Source organism: Selaginella moellendorffii, unplaced genomic scaffold (genome assembly GCF_000143415.4).
Source record: "Selaginella moellendorffii unplaced genomic scaffold, v1.0 SELMOscaffold_62, whole genome shotgun sequence".
Classification (NCBI taxonomy): Eukaryota; Viridiplantae; Streptophyta; class Lycopodiopsida; order Selaginellales; family Selaginellaceae; genus Selaginella; species Selaginella moellendorffii.
In genome coordinates, this window is record NW_003314323.1 from 113,803 (window position 1) to 129,110 (window position 15,308).

At 45.6% G+C, this 15,308-nt stretch overlaps 4 protein-coding genes and 1 non-coding gene across 5 annotated transcripts; 3 read left to right on the plus strand and 2 right to left on the minus strand.

Annotated features, from left to right (window-relative positions):
* Nucleotides 1-3,441: 3,441 nt before the first annotated feature.
* Nucleotides 3,442-6,086, minus strand: LOC112351470 (pentatricopeptide repeat-containing protein At4g18520, chloroplastic-like). Its single transcript, XM_024689448.1, has 2 exons — nucleotides 5,910-6,086; nucleotides 3,442-5,843 (listed from the first exon to the last, which is right to left on the minus strand). Exons 1-2 carry the CDS (start codon nucleotides 6,084-6,086, stop codon nucleotides 3,618-3,620), a joined length of 2,403 nt encoding a protein of 800 aa, XP_024545216.1. The 3' UTR covers nucleotides 3,442-3,617.
* Nucleotides 6,087-6,120: 34 nt separating this feature from the next.
* On the plus strand, nucleotides 6,121-6,192 carry TRNAG-UCC. The gene has a single exon. It is a non-coding gene; the product is annotated as a tRNA-Gly (tRNA).
* A 4,235-nt stretch (nucleotides 6,193-10,427) lies between these two features.
* Nucleotides 10,428-11,165, minus strand: LOC9644063 (ribosomal protein S6 kinase alpha-1). Its single transcript, XM_002984421.2, has one exon. The coding sequence runs from the start codon at nucleotides 11,163-11,165 to the stop codon at nucleotides 10,428-10,430; it is 738 nt and encodes a 245-aa protein (XP_002984467.2).
* Nucleotide 11,166: 1 nt separating this feature from the next.
* On the plus strand, nucleotides 11,167-12,879 carry LOC9644391 (pseudouridine-5'-phosphate glycosidase). The gene is given in 12 exon segments (XM_024689461.1): nucleotides 11,167-11,264; nucleotides 11,459-11,490; nucleotides 11,550-11,690; nucleotides 11,693-11,736; nucleotides 11,787-11,846; nucleotides 11,897-11,957; nucleotides 12,018-12,124; nucleotides 12,175-12,298; nucleotides 12,345-12,465; nucleotides 12,517-12,602; nucleotides 12,659-12,756; nucleotides 12,853-12,879. Coding segments are annotated over 12 exon segments (999 nt in total).
* A 310-nt stretch (nucleotides 12,880-13,189) lies between these two features.
* LOC9644064 (probable xyloglucan endotransglucosylase/hydrolase protein 5) lies at nucleotides 13,190-14,392 on the plus strand. The gene is made up of 3 exons (XM_002984303.2): nucleotides 13,190-13,527; nucleotides 13,584-13,878; nucleotides 13,937-14,392. Exons 1-3 carry the CDS (start codon nucleotides 13,350-13,352, stop codon nucleotides 14,319-14,321), a joined length of 858 nt encoding a protein of 285 aa, XP_002984349.1. The 5' UTR covers nucleotides 13,190-13,349; the 3' UTR covers nucleotides 14,322-14,392.
* The last annotated feature ends 916 nt before the right edge of the window (nucleotides 14,393-15,308 follow it).

A 15,308-nucleotide genomic window follows, 5' to 3' on the forward strand; every position in this document is an offset into this window, starting at 1 on the left:
AAATCACGTCGCCAACGATTGCAGCCTTGATCTGGCCCCTCCTTCGCAGCTTTCTTCTTTGCAACCTCTTCGGATCATGATCCGGCGAGCAAATCGAAACCAATCCTTGAATCAAAACCTCCATTTTTTCTCTTTTGCGTTCTTCCTCTCCCGGCGAGAAGAGTACCACTTATATTGACGAGACCAAAACAAAAGACAAACGAAGAATCAAAGCGATACAGCTGTGAGTTGGCTGTGGTTTCATACGCGATTGGAATGTTTAATCGTGTTAGCGATGTCAAAATCGACATCAGCCAGGATGGTAGCGTGAAAAACAAGGCCTTGACACTTTTTTTTGCTCAAATGTGTCGACTGAATCGCGAGTCCACCAAGCACGGTCGGGCCAGCTCTCGATTTCGTGACCCCAACAACCGATCAAACTTTAAACTTTGTCGTACGGAAGTTCCCGAACTTTGCCGAAGAAACTCTTTTCACAACTTTTCAAAGTTTCAGCCATGAGCACGTAGCTGGCGCTGTTTCGCTTGTCCATTTCTCTGATGGCTTGGAAAGCGGCACTTCCCACTTGCAAATTCCCCACTTTCGACTGGCATCCAGCAGCGTCGACCAGATCTCTCACGCCACGGTATTGTTTTTGCCGAGAGAAAGCCATCCTCCAGCCGGTTTGCTCGTACGAGCATGTCAATCACGCAGTTGTAATGCTCCATTGCTGGTTTTAGTGGATGCTCTGGAGAACTCACGTTTTTCCTCAGAAAAAACAGATCCTTCCCTCGATCGACGATCCAGGCGTGGCTATAAGCGGCTAGAACCGAGAGAAGAGTGACGCTGTCCGGTTTGACACGCTCCTTTCTCATTGTTCCAAGGAAATCGAACATGCTTCGAGCATCGCCATTGTGGCTATAACCCGAGGTGAACGAGCTCCGTCACTGGATCGCTTTTGTCGCTGGAAAGTCTAAAAAACCTGTTATGCGTTGACATCTGCCGTCAAAGTCGATTGCAGGGAAAACCACGGCACTGTCTTCTCCCAGCTCGGCCTTGCAAGTTTCCGAGTTTCCGATGTTCACAGCCGCCATCTTTGCGCAAGCTTTGTTCACAAATCCAGAACTGGACTTTGAAGAAGCTCATGAGCAAGGGATTCCGTAAAATTCAGAACTTACCCTTAAACGGCATACAACTCTATTGACAAAAATCAAAGTAATTCGTATTAAAGATCATGAAAGAAATTATTGTGTCAAAATAAATTATCTCCTTATTTTTATTCAATAAATAAAATAAATGATAAAGATTGTATTAAGCAAGTTATGATGATTGTACCATCACAAGAAAAAATTAAAAACTAATTTCACAAAAGTTACAATTACAATCTATCTTCAATCACAATAAATTAATATTATATATTTTCCAAATGCTATAAAAATTATTTAAAAATGAGATGATAAAGATATTTTAATCCAAGTTTAGCCCCCTAAATTACTAAAGTGCCCAATGTTGCTGGAAAAAATGCCTAAGGTGGCTATAAAAATGTTTAGACGAACTCACAAGTACTTGGTGATAACACTGGTGATGATGCTAGTGATAAAAATGGCGATGGCAAAGAGTGTAATTACTAAAATAAATACAAAAAGGTTGTTAAAGGAAGAATAAGAAAAAAAAAATTGAAGCAATCAAATGAAAAAAACTTACCTTTTGTGACATTATTATTTCATTTTTCACTTGCATATTAGATCTCTCATACTTTTGATTTTGCATTCTTTCATACTTGATGTTTTGCATTTTTGCACATTTATTTTTGACAATAAGTATTTTTAAAGTCAAAATAAATTCCAAATTTAGTTTTTTAACTTCATTTTTTAATGTTATAGTATAATATAAACAATAAGTGTATTAAATAACTAATTTAATTATAGTTATTGCATTATTTAATTATGTTTATCTCCATGATTTACACATTAAAATTAAAAAAATTTATTATACAGTTAGATGTTATTAACTTTAAAACGTTAAACTTAAAGTATTATCTTTTTTTCAATTGAGGAATCTTTTTGATGAGCTTTATTAGCTCCTCTCTCAACTTTTCAAAAATTAAACTAAAAATTTAGTTAAACATTATTTTGTCCAAAAATTTTAAACTCTAATTTTTATAAATTTCAACCAAAAATTTAGTTATAATAAAAATGAAAGTTTGGAAGTGTAAATTTATGGAATTCCACTTTATAAAAGTCTATGTGATAGGTAATTTAATAATATTAATTTAAATTATTTTTTATGTAATAAACTTACATAAATTATTGAGTGTGGTTTTTACCTTCACCTTTTTTATTTGTTATATTTTAAAAACATGGAGAATAAAATATAATATTAATTCATCAAAGAACTTTGGCTAAACACAAATTTTATATGGATCTTAAAAAAATGAAAGTGGTGACATTTAGATAAAAGTAGCAGAATGGTAATATTTGGACAAAAATTGGCTTATCTTTTAACTTTATTAAATTGTTAAATAATTATGTAATTCCTTAAAAAATTACCTTTAAAAAAATTATAAACATTTAACGAGCTAACTTAAAATATATTCTAAATTCAAATTTCTTTTAATAAAAATGATATATTTAATATCAAATTTCCTCAACAATCTTGTGCAACAAAAAAAATAAATAATTGGCCACTAAAATAAGTCTTGTTGTATTTTATATCCTTTTTTGGCAAACCTAGGGCAAACAACAAAAAGCTTAGAAGAGCTGAGAAGTTGAACACTTGTGATCTCCAATAATCTCCAAGCTCTCTGGTAAGCTATTGACAATTTGCAGAAGCAGTCTTCTGCCACTCTTCTGCTCGGATGAACATAAAGCCTCAAAAGCCAACTTACATTTCTTACACTTTTTGATGCTTTCTTGAGAGCTCGTCACAACAAGCTCACCATAGTGGCTGCTAGAAAAAGCATTCAGCTTGAGTTCGGCCTTCTCTCCCCACACATGCGATTGCTCTAGCCGCAGCGACGGGGTACAATCGTCATCTCCTCGCCAGAGCCCACGATTACTTACTGGAGACCTCGGCCCAGGACATCCGTTATACCACATTCAATCAGCTAGAGTTACTGAAACATCCGGCGCAGACGGATATGTTCTTGCTCAACGCAAACGGCATGGCTACTCGTTCTACGACTTGGCTGGCCCTACAAGAACCTAGAAAATTGAGTCTAAAGTATTCGACATATAAACGAAAAGCTCATTTGGAATGGAATCAAGAATGCAAGAACACCGCAATATGAACGTGAGGTTCTTAGCTTAATATAGAGCGGAGAAAAGATCTGACAGAAATCCTTGAACAAAATTTTTATTCCTTGCGTTCTTCCTTTTCCGGACTGTCGCCCGAGGCCATTTTTTTCCACGCTATCATCCTGGCTGGTATCGATTGACATTGCTAACACGATTAAAACGTTCCAAATTCGCAGAGCCAACTCACAGCTGTATTGCTTTGATTCTTCGTTTGCTCAAATGTGTCGACTAAATTCGCGAGACCACCAAGCACGGTCGGGTCAGCATTCGATTTCGTGGCCCAACAACCGATCAAACTTTAAACTTTGTCGGACGGAAGTTCCCGGACTTCGCGGAAGAAACTCTTTAGCAACTTATCAAAGTTTCGGCCATTAGCACGTAGCTGGCGCTGTTCCGCTCGTCCATTCCCTTGATGGCTTGAAACGCGGCTCTTCCCACTCGCAAATTCCCCCACTTTCGACTGGCATCCAGCAGCGTCGTCCAGATCTCCACACTTGGCTTCCACGGCATTGTTTTTGCCAAGAGAAAGGCATCGTCTAGCCGGTTTGCTCGTCCGAGCATGTCAATCACGCAGTTGTAGTGCTCCATCGCTGGTTTTAATCCATACTCCGGAGAACTCATCGAGAAAAACAGCTCCTTTCCTCGATCGACGATCCCGGCGTGGCTACACGCGGCTAGAACCGAGAGAAAAGTGATGCTGTCCGGCTTGACACGCTCCTTTCTCATTGTTTCAAAGAGATCAAACACTCTTGGAGCGTCGCCATTGTGGCTATAACCCGAGATGAGCGAGCTCCAAATCACTGGATCACTTTTGTTGCTGGGAATTTTCGTCACGCAATCAAACACCTGTTTTGCGGCGACCATGCTGCCGCATTTGCCGTAGAAGTCGATCGCAGCGCAAGCCACGGCACTATCTTCTCCCAGCTCGGCCTTGCAAGCTTGCAAGTAGAGTTTTCTTCCGGCGTCCACGGCCGCCATCTTTGCGCAAGCTTTGATCGCAGCAGCGTAAGTCGAAGCATTTGGAGAGTGGCCTTCGCGTTTCATGCTCGAGAGAAACGCGAGCGCCATATCTGGAGCTTGGCTCTGAGCATAGCCGGAGATCACTGCCGTGAAAGAGACCACGTCGTGAGAGGCCATCTGATCGAAAACCCGGTTTGTTCTCTCCAGGTTGCTTCCACCGCACTTGGAGTAGAGATCGAGCAGCGAACTGGTAACGAAAACGTCCTCTAGATCGTTCGTCCTCGCAGCTTGAGCGTGGAGTTCCATTGTTCTCCCTAGAAGCCACGAAAGTTTGGAAACTTTTCCACTGGATTCTTGTCTTTCTGCTGCTAAGCTCGAGCAGGCAGCGAGAGCAGCGACGAAAGCTCGAGCATTCGGTCTCAAACCGGCACATTGCATGCGCGAGAACAGCTCGAGAGCGATCTCTCCTTCGCCACCCTGTGCATATCCAAGAACCAGGCTCGTCCACAAGACGACGTCTCGTTTTGCCAGTGGAATCCTGTCAAAAACCCTTCGAGCCTCGATCATGCTCCCACACTTGGAGTAGAAATCCACCAGGCTGCTGCTAACATATCTGTCCAGCTCCAGTCCGAGTTCTACGATCTGCGAGTGAATCAATCGTCCCTTCTCCAGAAGTTCTCGATGATCATCGTCGTCAACTTCCGGCCTGATTGATCTTCTCGTTGCAAGACTCGTGCAAGCAGCGATCGCGGCAACAAAGGTCCGAGCATTCGGTCGAATCCCACCTTCACTTTTCATCCTGCAGAAGAACTCTAGAGCTAGCTTTGCGTCGCCAGCCCGAGAGTAACCAAAGATCATAGCAGTCCACAACGCAACATCAGCCTTTTGTGCTCCAACTCTCTGGAACACCCGACGAGCTTCTTCCATGCTTCCACACTTTGCGTACATGTCGACCAAACTGCTCGCCAAGAACATATCCTCCAAGTCGAGCCTCTTCTTCGCAGCGCGAGCGTGAATCCTCTTCCCGATCTCTAGAAACTCTTCTCTCGATCCAACAATTCCAGCCTTCTCAGCACCACTGGCGCAGGCGTTCAAGGCCGCTACGAAAGTCCGGCCATCCGGCTCGATCCCAGTTGTTTCCATCCGAGAGAAGAGGCCGAGAGCTCGATCGCCATCGCCACCTTGAACGTAGCTTCTGATCATAGCGTTCCAAGCCACCAAGTCTGGAGCGACCATCTTCTCAAACACCGAGCGAGCGCTTTGCAAGCTTCCACACGCCGAGTACATATGGACGAGTGCGCTGGCCACGAAATCGTTCGATGCTTCGTCACTGTCCAAGCGAGAATGGATCTCCATGCCGATCTCAAGCTGCTTGAGATTGCTGCAAGCCTTGAGCGCTGCGAGGATCAAAGAAATGCCTGGAGCTGATCCTTGTTCTCGCATTCTAGAGTAGAGTTTGAGCGTTTCTTGGTCTGATGGAAGAACGTTGGAGCGATCTTTGGTGCCGAGAGACTCGAGCTTGATTGGCACCCAGCTCGGGCAGCCGCAGGAATCAATCCACAGGCCTTCCCACGTGAAGACGTGGACGAAATCTGGATCCTTGGGAGATTTCTACACGGAAAAAGAGTCCTCTAGCGTGGTTCCTTCGAATTATCAGGCTATGGCGTGTTAGCTTACCTTGGATGATCGATTGTCCGACCACTTTGCTGGATCGTCGAACAGCTGCTGCCATTTGCGCTCTTCCGATCTGGCTGTGTGCTGCTCTCTCGAATTCCCAGGACCATTGTTCCTCCTCTTCTTCTTTGTGAAAGAAATCGCTCCGAAAGAAGGGAGCGAGGATGTAATGCCCTCCATTTCGTAAGAACCCTAATTTCTAGGATCTGTCTAAGCATCAGTAGTCCAACGGTTAGGATAATTGCCTTCCAAGCAATAGACCCGGGTTCGACTCCCGGCTGATGCAACTTTTAAATATCTCCTCCCGCGGTTTAGGTTAGGGCTGCCATGGATGAGCATCGCGTGTGGGTTGCCTATGGCGGCTTCTCTTGTCTTCTACTGCGAGGCAGGCGGTGGGCTCATCGCTCGTCGGCAAGTGCCAGATCCAGTTGTGGGAGCGAGCTCGCCACTTTGGCCTCTGGCCGTGGACCGCTTGGATCGACGGCGCTGGTCGGTATGGCGAGCTCGCTGTCGATCAAGTCCAGCGCTTGTCTGGGAGGACGGGCAGGAGAGACCAGCCATTCCAGATTTGCGGGTACTATGCTCCATTCTCGAGGTCCTTTTGCTCGTGGCCACCACCAGGCTCCATCCTCGATCTCGAGATCGTGGAACCGCTATACATATCCCTCTCTGTGGCGACTTACAGCACTGTGGTCGCTAGCACTGGCGAGTATGCTGTCCTCAAGCTGGACTACGACCCAAACCGGAGTGCGTGCATGAAGCTCGGGCTCGAGTGGGACACGCTCTCGGAGTTACGCGACACAGGTATCATTCTTTCAGCGCAGCGGGCGTGCTCAGCCAGACGACCTCATTGGTTTCTACCACCTGAAAAGCCGAAGGGTTAGTTCTTCTCTTGCACGTCAATTAGCTGACAACGCTGTATCGTTTCTGCCAGGTCATGAGCCAACTAGAGCTGGAGGATGAGGTCCAGACAGATCTGAAGCGAGGCACCGGAGAGTTCACCAAAGACGGCAACGACACCAAGAAGCGCAACCGGGTGCTTCAGCTCACAGGCTTCAGTGATCTCGTGTATTCTTGACGGTGCACCAGTACGACATTGAGCTGGACGTGACGGTGACCAACCGGACCAAGGAGACGCTCCAGAACCTGTGCCTGAAGCGACCATGGGCGACCTGAAGCTGGTTGAGCGGCCACAAAACTACACGCTTGTCCCTGATGCATGCAAGCAAGCATATCAGCGCAAAGGTCAAGGTTTGATCCATTCGAACTCGGCCCAACGTCGGAGGCGGGCGAGATGTAGTCCATGATGTCAATGCGGATGTCAACGTTGCGGTCCAGTGCGCTGCTTAGACTCGTATACGATGTTCCCGAATATCACTCCAGAACAAGGTACGTGAGTTCTTTTCTTTTCATTTCTTTTCTCGATCGGTGGAAGCATCTGCTTGTGTTGCTGGTTTCTATCAGCTCGACCATGAAGGACGTGAAGCAGTTCCTGGATCACAACGTTACGTCCACAAACATGAAGTGCTTGACTCCACGGTACGTTGTCTTAGATCTAGCCTAGCTTGTCTCTGGGATTCTAACAGATCGCAACTGGAGATTGTAGGCTTGGCTTCACGTTAAGGCATTCTTCCAAGCTTTAGAATTTGCTGGCTTTAAAAATTGGCAAAAAAAGCACAAATAAATAATAGAAATTTTTATAAAGCATGTCATTTCTTACAACTACAAGAGTGCATGAAAGAAAATTCTCAGTCAGTCTTTCGTCGGAATGATAATGATGCTAAAATCGCAGCTTCAACTTGTAACTCCGGTTTGTTTTGATTTAATGCATGCATGCCTCACTCTAACTTGATCAGTTTGAATAGAAGCTTTGAACTTCCATCAAAGCTGGAAAATAAAAAAGAGAAAAAAAATGAAAGTTTACAAACTCTAAAATACATACCTACGGAAACTTGTAACGCTTCAAAATTTTCTCCAGCTCATAGCTCCTTGATATTTCGACAAGAACACAATGCATAGGTCTATAAAAGAAAAAGAAAAAAAGATCTCACAAAAAGAATTTCAAACTGGTCTTGATTTTCTGCAACAAGGTGGATATATCTGGGACAATGTAATTCCCTTATCACCTTTCGAGCACTTCACTGCCAAATGCTCAACAGCGGGCAGGCAAAATTTTGAAATAGATCCGACGCTGTAGATAAAATTCCGGGCGGGAACAAAACGGAGATAACCTCATCAAAGAAACCTCCGGGGAAACACGAGCTTGAAGATGTAAGTGACGAGCTTTACTGGCGATCGGATAGAGCTCCCCTTGAAAAACACTGGATCCACTGCCGTGGAGGACTGGAGGAAGAGGAAATTGTCGCGACCAGCTCGTTCTACCTGTGAGAGCCAAAGAAGAACAAACTTAACATCACTCGAAAATCGTGAACGAGATCAGTACCCACTGGCAAAATTCGATGTTGGTCATGGTGAGAAGCACCACAAGTCCACTGTGGAGTAACTTCTGCGTCACTGCCAAGAAGTGGAAATCTCCTGGAAGAAGACCTTGTGTTGATCTGAATCGCTGATGCTCCTGAGTGGAAAGTTCAAGACGATGCACTTGACTTTCGTCCAGTCTGGGAGCTCTCTCGCTTCTTCCGCAGAAGAAGTAACCAAAGACGATGCTTTGAGCCCCCAAAGGATCTGAATTCTCGAAGGCAAGTCCAGGATCACGGTGGAGAGAAATGGATCATACTTCTCTGCTTCTAGATGAGAATCTTCGTTGCAAGCTACCGCGATGGATGCAGTAGCAAGATCTTGCAGCTGATGGATATAAGACAGTACCTCCCTTCAAAAACTAGCATGGTGCCCTCCAAGTTTCGAGTGGAAGAACACAGCACCGTAGGAAACTGAGCTACGTCTTCGTCAAGCTCAAGACGATTGTGTCCCAGCGTGGAACATCCGAGTCGTGCTTATATCGACAATGACCACCATAGCGACATCCCTGCAATACAATCGCTTGAGAACAATGCGAGTTAAAAAGCTGACACTTACATCCCCGGACAAGAAAAACTTTCATACTGCTGGCGTGGAAGAGACAGAGTGTGAGAACTCACAGCCGTTTCCTTTAGCCCAAAAGCCTCTACGGAAGTACACGCATTGCACTTCCCCGTCCTCTTCTTTGCGAAAATGGATCGACTCGTAATTACTCTGCGGTTCTAAGTATCTTGCCTGAGTCTGAAACAGTGGATCGTAAGTGTTGGAAAACCAAAGCACGGGTTCAAACAAGTTACCTCCACAATGATCTTCAGCAAATCTGACTGGTTATTCTCGTTGTGGAAGCTCCCGTTTGAAACATACGGCACGACTCGTCGTCTTGGCTATGAAAGCAGAGGTGCTGGAAGGAGAAAACCGTAGAATAAGATGGAGGTCCTGTTAGAAGCTTTATTGACTGTGGTCTCCACCGATGCATAACTTCTAGCACGGAACTAGCTGCCTCAAAAACAAGCAAGCATCAAGTTTGGTTCTAAAACTCGAAAGACTTACAGAGCTCAGCGACAGCGTTGAGTGAAAACAAAGAAAGGTGATGCTGTTTGCAGAATTCCTTCTCCGACTCCTCTCCATGAATGGTGACGATCGTTGAGGATAAAAACTCGTGCGACAGCTTTTGCCACCGATAGTTGTCCTGTGTGAAAACCATCAAGGAGAGACAAGGAAAAGAAACAAACGAAGTCGTACCTTCAAGACGTACTGCCAGAATTCAAACGCGCAGAGGTTGCCAAGAAGAGCAGCTTGATGAGATTGCCTGACACCATTTTGTGATTCCTGGAAGTACTGAAAAGAATAGTGTGCTGCAGTGCTAGCTCCGAAAGGCAGGATAATCGGACTCGGCGTAGTGTCTAGCACAGAAGCTATGACAGCACACTCATTCAGGTACCCGCGTTCGCAGCCCTCCATGACAAGCATAGAAGCCTCCAAAGATAGTGGAAGACACGCAAGTATTCGTCCGTATGGAGTCGGCAACTTCTTCCCTCTAGCATCGCGCTGTAGAGCGTTCAGTGCTTCAAGTGATTCCAAAGCATCATAAACAGTGTCTGGATAACCCTTCCTCGAGCAGCATTTGTGGGACTTGCGAGACCCACATTCCCTTGCTAAGCTCCGAAAAGAGGGGTAATCCGAGTAAAGAAGAGGCAAACCTGAGCCAGTCTCGGCGAGGATGATCGTGACCCGGTTCATCTCCACCTTCTGGACGATCGCCACCTTGAGGCGCCGCACGGGCTGCCGGGAATATTCACGTTCAATTTTTTCACCCTAAACACTAGGAATTGCAAGATTTCTTGCGCACCCGCTGCATGGCGGACGATGGGGAGGGGTTGCGATCCATTTTAGTGCTAATTGGTTTAAAAGGAAACCTAAAGGTGAAATGACGGCACCGGGAATATTTTGGTGCCGCTAATATTCGATTAGTCTGATTTCCTGGGTATCTTAACATCGACTAAAAATTTTTCGTGTATCTCCAATTCCTTGGCAATTTCGCAGTCAGTACATTGGCACGGAAGCTTGTCCTCCCATTATCAATTCAGTTCTCACTTCGACTTCCACCTTTGTTTCTGGGGCTGGCCTATTGTAATGTTGAGTGATCCGCTTGATCCACGGATGTTCCAAGATCTGGGCTGCCGTCAATCTTTTTTTCTTGTCCAGATTTAGCATCCCCAGCATCAAATCCTTGGCTAACACCGGAACCCTCGACCAGTCGAAGAGAATAAGGGGCAAATCTTCATACCTCTCCAACTCGCTGAGAACCTGAGGTGTTTGAAGCTCCTCATATGCAATCTTTCCCGTGAGCATCTCATACAAAGTCACACCCAGCGCCCAAATATCACAAGATTCTTTGAACCTTTCCCCAGGGGGCATGTACCGTGCAGTTCCACCGCGCATCAATGCCCCCTTTTCCTGCCCCTTCTGCCAGGAGAGGCCAAAATCCGCCACCTTTACCTCACCGTCATAGCCGACTAAAATATTTCCCGGTTTTATGTCGTTGTGAGCCATCCCTAGGGCGTGCATCCGCTGCAACGTCCCCGCCACCTTCGCCACCACAAGTGCCGCCTCATCCTCGCCCAAGGGAAGCCTCGAGAGGAGTGTTCCTTCGCACAGCTCCATTATGATGTGGCAGAAACCCAAGTCACGCACAATGCCGATGAGACGAACCACGCCTGGGTCATGCCTGAGTTGGGCCATGATCTTGAGCTCTTGCAGTATGAGTTTATCGTCGCCCATCATGCTGTTCGTCTTGCACGCAAAGTGTTTCCCATCTCTCAAACGGATCACCTCAAACACCCTCGAGAATCCACCCATTCCTATAGTCTTTGTTACCTGGTACTTGTCTAGCAGATTGGGGAACAATATCTCCATCGTCTTTGCGTTCATCTCCATCTCCCTTTTCTCTGTTGCAAAAAAATGCCAAACCCTAGAGGATACCCTTCCGCTTTTAACTTTAAAGGCCACATAAGTCACCTTTTCTTCCGAGCTTGAAAACTGGTTTAGGGCTTTACAATTTCTGCTCTTTCCAGTGTTGCGCTGGAATCCACCATTATATCGCATGGCATCGCGCTCTTTATTTCCTCCGACTTCCATTCGAGTGATTTTCTTGCTTGTTTCCAGGAATGCCTTACCGTAAAAAATTCCATACAGCTCAAGATTGTGAGAGCGAACGTGGCCGTGCCGGCAACCATAGCCATTTAGGCGATGTTCCGTGCATTGGTATGCTTTTTGTTTTTTTAATGCTCTAACACGTGGCTGAGCTTGAACATCGGTTTCAAAGACGGCCAGCCACGACATTCCTTACGTCGTAAGCTCTTTTTTCTCTTGTTCTCCACAGTTAGTGTTTTTCTTTCCCAGATTGCTCGTCGGGGAAATGGAGCAACCACTGTTTCAGCAACAATGTTTTTCGCTTCAAAGGTAGTTTCTACATTGGGAAAAAGAGGAGTCTCTGATGGATTATGTTCCAGGCAGGAATCAAAGTGTTCGTAACTGGAGGTATTGGAGGAGTTCATCGACAGGGTGAGTCAAGTAAGCCCAATGTTCTTTCTTATGTCATACTTTTGTGTCTTCAACTTTGTTTTTATTAAGCTATGGACGTGTCCTCGGACTTGACAGAACTGGGTAAAACTCCAGTTGCGGTGGTTTGTGCAGGGGTAAAATCAATCCTTGACATTCCACGAACACTTGAATACCTGGTAAGACCATCGTATAGCGCACGAGTGTTTTAATATGAAACAATTTGCAGGAAACTCAAGGAGTGACGGTTGTTAGCTACTCAACTGATGAATTTCCAGCATTTTTTACTCCTAACAGTGGCTGTAAAGCACCTTGCCGAGCAGACAGCGTGGAGGAATGCGCAGCCATCATAGGTAAGCTCTAGCCATCGTGGTTATCGATTCTAACTTGACACTGCAGAGACAAACACGAAGTTTGGATTGGGTTCAGGCATTTTGATCGGTGTTCCAATACCCGCAGAGCATGCAGCAGCAGCTAAAAACGTGGAATCGGCCATACAATCGGCACTGCACGAAGCAGAGTACGTCTCAGTGACCTCTCTTGCTATTCCTACGTGTTTTTTTTTTAATAGGAGCAGAGGTATTGCCGGTAATTCTGTGACGCCATTCTTGCTCAAGCGCGTCAACGAGCTCACTGGAGGCCATTCATTGGCTGCAAGTATCCTTTTGTTTGGTAGTCCTCCTTTGGTAGTTTTTCTTTGCTACAATTGACAGATATCCAGCTCGTGAAGAATAATGCACTCGTTGGTGCGAAGATTGCAACGGCTCTGACAACAACTTCACTAAATCGTCTTGACACTCGGCCCCGATTGGTAGAACTGTTGTCCACAAAACGCGTGCGTGACAGCACTGTTTCTTTTTCCCATCTGTTCTCTTTGCCTGTTTCTTTTTTTCTGTGCTTTCAACAGATTATACTTCCCGCGGCATGTCGCTAGTGGCAACGGACAAAACACCACACTTATAATGCCAGACACGGGAAAACTAAACTCGAAAGTGAGTTACTTACGAGGTAGAGACGATCAGCATCAACACGTTTATTGCTTTTGAATTTCGTCTTGCTTTGCTGTGTTGGATTACAGATGGGCAACGAGCTCAGTTTTTCTCACGAGAAACTTCTTGCCACACAGCCAATCCTCTCTTGCCATTCGAGCCTCGCTCGCGCAGAAGCTTCCTCCTATGAACAAAATATGGCGACCTTACTCTCTCTTGAGCTGGATCTTAGTAAGCCTCCAAGGCTCCAACTCATGCTTCTTCCTATCACGCGTTTATTCCGCGGCAATGGCAACATCTATAAATCTCCATCACCACTCCAGTGGCAACCATTGCAAACTCCAGTATTCGAAGTTTCATCCCAAGCCTTCGATCATACAAGTCTCCTCTTCCTGCCAGGAGTTTCGACCGAGCAATGGGCGCTCTCAAAGTCATTGCATTGCTGTTGTTGGTCGAGCTTGCATTCTCTGCTCGTCTCCCACCAAATTCCGATGTGTCTTTCTCTGAGAACTACTATGTCCGATGGGCCAATGATCATACGCGAGTGCTCAACGGTGGCAGCGAAATGCAGCTTGTTCTCGACAAGGTTTCAGGTAACAATCCCTGTCTCAAGCTTCTGTTTTGCTGATCAAGTCCTGTTGCATGATAGGTGCTGGATTTGGGTCCCGCAGCAAATACTTGTTCGGTCATATCAGCATGAAGATCAAGCTGGTTCCTAATGACTCTGCTGGAACTGTGACGGCATTCTACATGTCCTCGGAGACCGACAAGCACGATGAGATCGACTTTGAGTTCTTGGGGAACGTTTCCGGGCAGCCATACATCGTCCAGACCAACGTTTTCGCCAATGGCGTTGGAAACCGGGAGCAGCGACACTACCTCTGGTTCGACCCCACTCAGGACTTCCACAGCTACTCCGTCCTCTGGAACAAGCAGCAGATCATGTAAGTTTTTTGCGAACACTTCTCGATAATCGCTCAAACTGTGGTTTTGGTCCCCCAGATTCTATGTGGACGATGTCCCTCTGCGTGTCCACAAGAACAACGAAGCCATCGGGATCCCATTCCCAAAGAGCCAGCCAATGGGGATCTACTCGAGCCTGTGGAACGGAGACGACTGGGCTACTCGCGGCGGGCTGGAGAAGATCAACTGGGATCACGCTCCATTTGTGGCGGCGTACAAGGGATTCAGCGTGGATGCTTGCGCCGGGGGTGTGGAGTCGTGCAGCGCTCCCAAGGGCAACTGGTGGGAGCAAGAGGCATTCCAGAGCACCGACGAGGAGACCAAGAGCAAGCTCAAGTGGGTCAAGGACAACTACATGATCTACGACTACTGCACCGACAGCAAGAGGTTTCCGACGACTCCCGCGGACTGTGGCCAGTTTTGAGAGCTTCCATGTACTTACATTCTTTTGTACAGCACTATTCTTTTGTAATAGAAAATGTTCTTTTATTTTTTCATTTGGGTTCTTCAACACATTAGTTTTAAGGACGATCATCCAGGTAATGAAGAAAATCAAAGTTTGTTCAGATTGTCACACATTTCCAGGATCTCAAAGAGGAAGATTATTTTGCATGATTCGACGAAGTTTCATCACTTCGAGAATGGTGCTTGCTACTGGTAAATTTAGAGGCATCTTATTTCGCTGCCAAGTAATTCTCCAAATTTTAGGATCGTTTGGTAGACTCTAGACCATGGACAAAGATGGTTTCATCAGACACTATTCTGTTCCACTATTGACGTCAAAGCAAGCGTGACGCCCAACATGGAAAAAAAGAATCTTTTACGAACTATGCAAAGAAACAGGAAGTCGGGGATTAAGGCAACGTGCATTGGGTGGGAGGAACGCTGAGCGTAGCGACCATCACAGCCAGAACTATAAGAACAATCGTCCACAGGTGGCCAATTGGGGATGTGAAATCGCAGGGAATGAAACCCCGGGATTCATCACAAAAAAAAGGTGGCAAAGGTGATTCAAAAAGTCGTTATACGGAAGAACAAAAAATGCAGCATGCAAAGCACCCGACTTCATAACTTTAATAAAGGCAAGAGCATCAGATATTTTTATGCCAGCCTGACGTGCATATATACATCCCACATATCTAACAGTTAAAAGACTAGAAGAAGGTAGTTAGCTTTTTTACCTGTATTGTGGTAGAAGCTGCTGAAGAAGAGGGATGAAATTAATCTTTGTAACTACCTCTGTGAAAATAGAAAGCATTTGCTTAGAGCCCGTTGTGTAGTTGGTTTTCAGTTCCGTTAAACCCTTCTCCAAGCTTTCCAAGTTCTTTGTCACGTCTTTTATGTTGTTTTCCAAGTCCTCTTTGTTGTCTTTCATGTAGTTTTTCAAGTCCTCTTTCTCCCTTCTCATTTC

What these genes read in the sequence shown, in the direction of transcription:
- LOC112351470 (XM_024689448.1), bottom strand. Translation starts at nt 6,086, where the DNA reads ATGGAGGGCATTACATCCTCGCTCCCTTCTTTCGGAGCGATTTCTTTC. An exon ending in CGGACAATCGATCATCCAAG is followed by an intron (nt 5,844 to 5,909) that starts GTAAGCTAACAC and finishes TTTTCCGTGTAG; the next exon opens with AAATCTCCCAAGGATCCAGA.
- LOC9644064 (XM_002984303.2), top strand. Translation starts at nt 13,350, where the DNA reads ATGGGCGCTCTCAAAGTCATTGCATTGCTGTTGTTGGTCGAGCTTGCA. An exon ending in TGTTCTCGACAAGGTTTCAG is followed by an intron (nt 13,528 to 13,583) that starts GTAACAATCCCT and finishes GTTGCATGATAG; the next exon opens with GTGCTGGATTTGGGTCCCGC. An exon ending in TGGAACAAGCAGCAGATCAT is followed by an intron (nt 13,879 to 13,936) that starts GTAAGTTTTTTG and finishes TTGGTCCCCCAG; the next exon opens with ATTCTATGTGGACGATGTCC.
- LOC9644063 (XM_002984421.2), bottom strand. Translation starts at nt 11,165, where the DNA reads ATGGGCGACGATAAACTCATACTGCAAGAGCTCAAGATCATGGCCCAA.